Raw genomic sequence first — 9,073 nt, forward strand, 5'->3', positions numbered from 1 at the left:
CACACCATTGAAGCTTACCCAAAGCTTCTTCCCTGGACTCTTAGCCTCAAAGAAGTAGAGGAAGACATCCACAGAAGGGGTGAACCCCAGATGGTTGCACAAGATCGCGAACGCCCAGCCGTTGGGGTGCAGTTGAGTAGGTGCCACGTTTATTTCTGTTAAAAGCGCCCGCTCAAACCCTGTAAGAGGTAGACGGAGTTTTATCTGTTTGAAGATGGTGGCATAGAGAAAGAAGAAATGTTCCCCATAGTTGACGCAGTCGTCGACGCACACAGGTCATATGAGCGGCTTCATCCTCCCGGTGCTTGGCCACATCCTCACCAGAGGTAAGCTTAGAGGTCTCAGCAAGGAGGTCCTCAGAGGCCCAAGGATAGAGGGCCTTGTAATCGATTCGAGGGGGGGTTTGAGGTTGTTTTGGTTCTAGCCATCTGAAAGAATGTTGAAGAGGGAAAGGAAAAAGAAGGAAGTAACGAAGGTTCAATGGAAGACGAAGGAAAAACCCAGGAAAACCTAAAACAGGGACGCAATGCAAACAGAGAAAACGTAAAGTGTGGAGAACCTAAGTGCAGGAATTTAAACAGTCCCAGGCAGTTATTCGACAGTGAGATAGCAGAGCAAGGGTGATTAATGCACAAAGTTCATACCTTTTGATCGAGAGGGTGGAAAGTCTTGAGCTTTGAAGAAGGAAGGTTGAGAGCTTTCATAGAAAGGGTGAAATGATCGCAAGAGTTTTCAGAGAAAGTGATTGAATAGTAACGAAGCGCGCGTTTTTGAAAGAGTTAACGTAAACTAAGAAGCGCAAGCGGCGTTAAGTCCTGGTCGTTGATCAAGACACATGTGCGCAGATTAAAACGAGTACAGAGAAGCGTAGGTCGCCAAAGGCGAGGACTAAGTCTCTTCGTTGAACAAGTTACAGCTCGAGACTGGGGGGCTTGTGTACCGACCAGTCCTCAGGAGTTGTTGACCGCTAGTAATGATGGGGCCACGTAAGCTGTGTCCCACGAGCGGTGTGGGCCAGTGTCTCGCGAGGCACGTGGGCCAAGGTGCTGAAGAGTGGTCAGGATGTACTGATGTGTCCTCGGCAATATAGTGGGGGTGATGAGAGATCAGACATCTGTGACTCGAAAAGCAGAGCTGGGCCACGAGAAGTGGATCCCAAACCACACACCAGTTATCAGTTAGGGAGAAGCCTAGATCATGAGGGGTCCATGCGTCTGGTGTGGATGACGCGTTCAGGCGTAACACGAGTAAAGAGCCACTGGAAGAGATACGACCTGTGAGGGTCACGTTCCAGGGTTAAACTGCATGCATGGCACGTGAACGGCTAGGGCACTCCCAGAACGGATGGCCCCAGAGATTAGGTGCACAAGTTGGTACCCAGGTGGTCATCCCGTCAGAGGTTGCACTCTAGTAAGGGAGTCTTACGCGTTAGATTGTGATATGATTCCAATAACATGATATGGATATAGAATGAATGGGTAACTCTAAAACAGCAAGTAAACCCCAAGAACTACTCAAGAACAGTTCAGGAATCACAAGAACAGTGCCAAGAACAGCAAGTTAACGCAGCATACAAAGGATCTACCGAATGAAATGAGCTAAACAACAAAACCCATGCAAAGGAATTTGAAAACAACAAGATTATCACATGTAATTGGATACCGAAAAGGGACGAACCAAGAACAGTAAGGAAACAACCAAACTGCACTGATTAAAGGAGAAATAAAGTGCAGAGAATGAAAGAGAAAACAACAAAGAACAGATTGCACCGAATGGAATAGGAAACACAAGCAAGAAACACAAAAATGGAAGATGGAAAGAGTGACTTATGTGGTTGTAGACCAAGGGAGGATCTTCACGCCACTTGGAGGGTGGTTTGCTCCAAGATGAGTGGTGGTGCCGCCACTTGAGAGTCCCAAGAGCTCACAAGATGAGACTAAAGAGAGAAGAAGAGTCAAGGCTCACAACTTTCTCTAAAATTCGCTAGCATTTCATTACTCTCAATTTTCAACTTGTTTTACAATGAGGCAAGGCTCTCATTTTATAAGGTGGGAGATGACCGGCCCTCTAGGTAAGGAAGGAAGGAAAAGGCTCCTTCTAGTTCCTTCTATGAACAAAAGGCGCCTAACTAAGCCAAAAGGTGACCTTCCTAGCCATTTCTATGTAACCATTGACTAAAAGTGCCTTTACATGCATAGTTTCTTTTGTTTTCCTTTTTAGGCACTTCCCTAAAGCTATCCTATCCTATTTACAATTCAATACAAGAGATATTACAAAGAGAGATTTCATTTGGCAATCTCTTCCCAATGATCTAGCCATGCTCATAGTGATTCTTTGATTGGAGTGGGCTTGGGCTTGGGCTTCTCCATGAGTTTGGTCTTCTTGCTCTTGAATGTTGGTCTCCTTTTCATCTTGATTTGCATCATACTCTCCGGGTTGGAGAGAATTCGTCCACGAATTCTGAAAGCTCATAGGCATTATCAGTGATCTTCTTTAATTTTTTTGAGAAGACTAGAAGGAAGAACTTTAAATGTTTGGGTGGATGGCCTCTTCCTCCATTAGTAAAATCCTCTCTAACTTGATATCTATCATGCTCCCCGAGTTGGAGAGAATTCGTCCATGAATTATGAATCCCTGCATATAACAAAGTCAGTTTACTATCAAGATTAACAGTGGAATAAGAGAAAGGCAAACATGACTTAGAATGTGTAAGCAGTGGGAGTTCAGAAAAAGGAGGTCCTATAGACATACCAAGTTCGAAAAAATTGTTTGGGAATGATGATATTTTTTGGAAAAAGTCCTCTTAAATGGTGAAAACCATTAGGAGGTATGAAAAAATCATCCCTAACATTCTTTAACCAAGTTGGTGTTGAAATAGGAACCTTGGGTAATAAAAAAGATAAAGAAGAAGAATACCTTTGAGGTTCAACTTGAGGCATAGCACGAGTCAACATAATTGATTTAGTGGATAAAGTGGTGTGACTCAGTTTAGTACTTATTTCTTTTGCTTTCTCATTTTCTCTTTTAGTTTTCATTTTTATTTGGTCCTCACGAACCTCCTTTGGAGAGAGGGGTTTTAAGATAACCTTGCGCCCTTTGAAGGAAAAAGACATTGTATTGGATAGGCCATCTTGTAAAACATGTCTATCATATTGCCAAGGCCTTCCTAAAAGAAGATGAGTTGCTTCCAAGGCACAACATCACATAAAACCGCATCTTTATACTTTCATATTGCAAAGTTAATGAGGACTTGTTTGTTAACCATGATTTCACCTTCGGTACTAAGCCATTGCAATTTATAAGGCTTGGTATGAGAGATAGAGGGCAAGGCTAACTTCTCCACAACTCTTGTACTAGCCACATTAGTGCAACTACCCCCATCAATAATCAAGGAACATAACTTGTTGGTGATAAGACAGCGGGTGTGAAAAATATTTTCTCTTTGGGTATCATCCAAAGATTTTGGAATTGTGCCCAACATTCGCCTTATCATCAATAAGTCACCTTCACAAGGACTTTCGCTCTCATTCTCACTTGGTGACCTATGAGGTGTGGATGATCTAGAGCTTGCGGATTCATGTTCACTCACCACTTCCCCATTAACATTTATCATCATATTTCTTTTAGAAGGACAATTAGCCGTTATGTGACCATATCCTAAACATTTAAAACACTTTTTACTTGAGGATTTGGTTGGTGATTTATTATTAGAAGTGGAAGGCTTAGAATCCTTAGCTTTAGAAGATGAATCTTTAGAAGGGAACTTTGAAAAAGATTTGTTTTTATTTTTCCAAGAGTTGTTGTAGTAACCATCATGAGTAGAATTTTTGAAAGTCATTTTCCTTGCAATTTGATTTTCAACCTTGATGGCAAGGTGAACTAAGGTTTGTAAAGATGAATACTCTTGAAGTTCTACAACATCTTGTATATCCCTTATAAGACCACTTATAAATCTAGCAATCTTTGCTTCCTCACTTTCATCTAAATTTATTTTAAGCATAAGCGTCTCTAATTCCTTGAAATAACTATCCACACTTAGCGTGCCTTGGTGACGCCGTTGGAGCTTCAACATTAGGTCTTTCCTAAGAGTGGGTGATAGCGGCGCTAAGGCACACCCTCAGTAACCCTAATTACGGTTAGCGGAAACAGTGGAAACCCTAGACACTACAAAAAAAATTACTTTTAGCGACCACCAAATTCAGTCGCTAAAATCACTATAATCGGTCGCTAATCATATCTGCGACCGAAACAGTCACCAAATAAAGATGGAAGCGAAAACCCTGGTCGCAAAGCCGTTAGCGACCGAATTATAAAGTGGTCGCTAATTTGCAACCGACATTTCGGTGGCTAAATCGGTCGCAGGAAATTTGGTCACCAAAATTTAGAAACTAAATTAGCCACCAAAAATTCGGTTGCCAAATTTGTCGCAGATAAATTTAGTCACCAAAATTTGAAAACCAAATTAGCAACCGAAATTTCGGTGACTAAATCGGTCGCAGAAAATTTGGTCACAGAAATTCAAAACCCAAATTAGCTACCCAAATTTCGGTGGCTGAATTAGAAGGTGATAGCGACCACCATTTTCGGTCGCTAAAAAGAAATCTTTTGGTGACTATTTTGGTGGCTAAATGGAGACTTCTACAGCGACAGATTTGATTTCGGTGGCTAAATAGCCACCAAATCAATTTTCGGTGGCTATTTTTATTTGTATTATTAATACCTATTTAAAATGGGATTTTGACCATTTTATAAAAATATTCAGACCTGCATATAGAGATACTCAAAATTCAATCAAACTAAATTGTAATGAACTTCAAATACATAGTTTAAGAAGAAGTAGTGCTCAAATTAAAGGTAAATCATACTACACAACTAAAACTGTTGAAAACTAGTTAAAAGAGTCAAATCTATGATATAATTCAACATATAACTAATCTTCTTCTGAACTGTCATCTCTACTCTGGTCTCCTTTATGATGTCCACTGGTAGTAGGATCTGAAGAGCCTGATGCGGGATTATTCATTTGAATGTGTTGTAGGATGAGTTGCATATTCTCATCTTGTTTGCGCATGTGTTCACTTTGCTCTTCATGAGTTTTCATCAATAGCTCCATCTTTTCTTCAAGTGTCCGCTCCTTGACACGTTTTGTCATAAGTTCATCATTTAGCTTTTGAATAATCTCACGCATTTCTTCTATTTGATGGACTACTGGAGCTTGACTTGCAGCAGAGTGAGCACTTGTTGAACTATTAAACCTTTTGCTCAATACACCAAGACCATAGACATTCCCTTTTTTATTTCCACTTCCAACAACATAGATGTATATTTCATTGTCATCAATAGAGGCAACATGAGAGTTTTGCGAAGATGCGCTTTCAAGCATTTGCTGTTGTTGGGCTTCTTCTCGACGTTTCTTATATTTCTCCTGAAAATGAAGTCAAATTGATTATTGCGAAGAAAACATATAGTAAAAATTAAACCATAACAAATTTTAAACATACCGCAAGGTCGTGAGTCTTGTCATTGACCCATTGTCCAGTCTTCAATTTCTTTGTTCTTTCTACAACCTCCCAAGCAGTTGGTTGTCGTTCAAGCTCTTTAGTCTACATAAATTCAATAAAAAGATATCATATGTTGTATTTAAATTAAATATAGAAAGAGAAGAAATATAATAATATTACCATTTTCTCAAAGTGAGCTGCGGTAGATATGGAACCACCACAGTAGGCTGAGGCTCCCTTCTCAACAGCCCGATTCGCCTTGGCAATAGCACTCTTGTTCTGGAATTCTGTAGAACTCCAATGCTGGTCCAAGGTTGCTCGAACAAGTTGTGGAATCCAGGTCCCCTTATCTTGACCATGCCTAACTTTACTCATAGCATTTTTAAAGATACGGGAGGCTTTTGTATCAAAAATGGATCTAATGAGTTGGTCTTGTTCCATATCCCACCTATACTTTTTCTGCATGTAAAATAAATTAGAAAAAAAACATTGTAGAAAAATAAAATATCATTTTAAATGTAATCATAACTCAAATTACCTTGAACTCTCCAAACCATCTATCTCTAAGCTCAAGACGAACCTTCTTCCAAGTGGGACTGGGTTCATCATATTTTTGCTTGATGATTCGTGAGATTACATTGGAAGGTCCATTTGCAGGTGAAAAACTATGTTTAAAATATATTGTCAAAATGATATATGAAAATTAGATCATATTTACGAATTACAATTAGATTAAAATATACTTACTCTCCTCTTTCTGCATGAAGCCAGGGTCTTTGATCAACTACATTGCCAGACTCATTGTCAGGTGTAAGAGAGTCTTGTATCGATGAAGGTTGATTCATAGTTGGCTCTGTAGAAAAGGTAGTAGGATTTGATTCTCCTACATGATGTTCAATATCTTGTCCGTGAAGTGTAGGAAGTGGGGCGGCTCCTTCATAAATAGGATGTGTAGACTCCATAGTTGTTGGAAGAACAAACGAAGGGGGAATGTTGGTATTGGGTAAAGATATATTATCAACACGAACACCTCGACCACCACGATTAGGTGGTCTACGACCACCACCTCTACCCCTTGGTGTCATCTGCAAGTAAAAAATATTACATATATAAGATGTAATTAATACAATAATCAAAGTGGATCAATCAATTTTGAATAAACAAATAAAGTAATCATGATCAAAAGACTCAAACCTGATTGTGTTTTCTACAACCAAATATGTCAACCAAATATGTCAGTCATCTTCCCTGTTATTCACTACAATTATGGGAAACCACAATAAAATTAATGTTAAACATAATTTGGACAAGGTATACAATCAATTTTAATGCATGAATTACCGAAGAGGTATCTGTGTGACTGAAATCACTCTCAATGTTATCCTCACTTGAAATGTATTCCTCCTCGTATTGTTCATCTATGTTTGTTTCATTTAGTAATTGTATATCTACTTCTTCTCCCCCCCCCCCCCCCCCATCAACATCAGCAAGAGAATCATGAATGAATTCTGGATCAACATGTAGCACTACTTCAAGTTGTAGAAGCTCATCATCTTGGTATGGAGTGTCATGCTCAACCTCACTTACTGTGTTATCAATGATTCTAATACGAGCTTTTGTTTTAATTACTCCCAACCAACCTTGATGTCCCTCTGGATATTTGGTGTAATAAACTTGCTCTGCCTGTTGGGCAAATATGAATGGATCATATGCTTTATTATATCTCCGTGATTCTTTTACTTGAACGATCCCATAGTTCTTATCTACTTTGGTTCCTATATTAGGAGTATTATCAAACCATTCACACTGGAAGAGAACTACATTCATTATTGGAAAGCCAGTATACTCCAATTGAATAATATTAGACAATATTCCATAAAAATCTGACTCTGATTGACCATTGGTTCCTCGTACATAAACACCATAGTTAGTGGAATTCATGCCTTCACTCCAAAGAACAGTGTGAAATTTGTATCCATTGATAACATAGATAGACCATGATTGAACTTTTCTCTTAGGACCCCATGCTAAGTTAACCAATAATGGATCTTCAATATTATTTTCTGGATTTAGAACCTAAACAAAAGATTATAAATTACACAATGTTTATCTAAAAGTAAAATTTGTATAAAAGGCAAATTAAAAACATACATATTGTTTGAACCATGTAGCAAAATAGGATGAAATGTATTGGCCAATTTGAGCTTCTGAAGCAGTAGGACTAATCTCTCTTAAATATTCAACATAAATACTGCAACAAAGAAATTGATTATTCAAACCTCATGCAACATAATTAACTTTCTTTTCAAATGAGTGAACATTGTCTTACTCAAAGTATGGTTGAACCTCTTCACAGTTTTGAAGAACATACAATGGGGCAGCATCAAAGTCTTTTTGATTTAGATAATATGTCATGCATTTTCCGATTTCTCTTCCTGGATAATTGAAAATTGAAATAGGAGGAGCACGTGAAGAACCCTCGCCTACTTCAAGATTACGAGGGATCCTAGTCCTTCTTGTTTCAACATGATCAGGATAATAAAATGAGGCAAATGTAGATGTTTCCTCCACCAAGTAAGCTTCACAAATAGAGCCTTCCACCCTCGCTTTATTTTTTACTTTTTTTTTAGGGAGTGTAAGAACCTAAAAATGAATATGGATGTACATAATTTTAAATATTAAATAAATAAACAACAAATATTATAATAGTGATTAGTAATTTTATACCTCTCAAATGGATACATCCAACGATATTGGACTGGACCACCAACTTTTGCCTCGTAAGGTAGATGAATTGGAAGATGTTCCATGGAATCAAAGAAGCTTGGTGGAAATATTTGTTCCAATTTACACAATAACACAGGAATATTTTCTTCCATACCTTTGTTGGTTCACTTTGTGACTGATCTTTGGAGGAGGTTCTATTATTTATATAGAGCTGCTGCTATATATATTTTTCCTGTAGACAAGAGAGATGAAGAATGTCATATTGAATAAAAAGATCATTTAAATAAGTAAAACTAGCTTCAGCCTAATAATAAAGGTTTAGTCACCATCATGGAAAACTAATACAAAGTGAGATATAATCAACCATTGATTAGCCATATTGCCAACAGTTTCATCCCGATATCATACAAAAGAATAAGAAAGAAGAAACTACAAACTAAGGAAATGAATGTAGAGGCAAGTTTAGAACACAGGGAAAAATCTTTCACCTTTTATTTTTTAAAGTTCAACCATTAATTTGGTTTAGAACACAGGGAAATGAATATTATAGAATAGAACATTCGAAAAAAAGATGAATGAGGCTGAAGAAACATTGTAATTAGTCATATCGATGGCCCTATAAATAAAAAGAAGTTATATGGTTGTTAGTGGGATAGGATTTAACGCTAGCGAAACAGAGAAGCATAAACATGTTGTGCGCAGAAAAGGAGCAAAGGAATAGGAATAAACCGTGCATGCACTATGCAAGTAAAAGTGGGATTTTCGTAGATCTTCACTTACTGTTCATTATGAAAGGTTTCTCTTTAGGACAAGGAAGGGTCAAGTGTGGAACGATAGGGCATTTA

The 9,073-nt window shown here is 38.2% G+C and overlaps 1 protein-coding gene and 1 long non-coding RNA gene across 2 annotated transcripts; both read right to left on the reverse strand.

Moving 5' to 3' along the window:
- Positions 1–5,510: 5,510 nt before the first annotated feature.
- Positions 5,511–8,686, reverse strand: LOC137837422 (uncharacterized). The gene is made up of 5 exons (XR_011085457.1): positions 8,383–8,686; positions 6,696–6,759; positions 6,249–6,586; positions 5,682–6,166; positions 5,511–5,603 (listed from the first exon to the last, which is right to left on the reverse strand). It is a non-coding gene; the product is annotated as an uncharacterized lncRNA (long non-coding RNA).
- LOC137836555 (uncharacterized) lies at positions 6,793–7,869 on the reverse strand. The gene is made up of 4 exons (XM_068645221.1): positions 7,831–7,869; positions 7,653–7,752; positions 6,954–7,577; positions 6,793–6,861 (listed from the first exon to the last, which is right to left on the reverse strand). Exons 3-4 carry the CDS (start codon positions 7,440–7,442, stop codon positions 6,793–6,795), a joined length of 558 nt encoding a protein of 185 aa, XP_068501322.1. The 5' UTR covers positions 7,443–7,577; positions 7,653–7,752; positions 7,831–7,869.
- Positions 8,687–9,073: the final 387 nt, after the last annotated feature.

The sequence above is a fragment of the Phaseolus vulgaris genome, chromosome 4 (genome assembly GCF_000499845.2).
Source record: "Phaseolus vulgaris cultivar G19833 chromosome 4, P. vulgaris v2.0, whole genome shotgun sequence".
In the NCBI taxonomy this organism is placed as follows: Eukaryota; Viridiplantae; Streptophyta; class Magnoliopsida; order Fabales; family Fabaceae; genus Phaseolus; species Phaseolus vulgaris.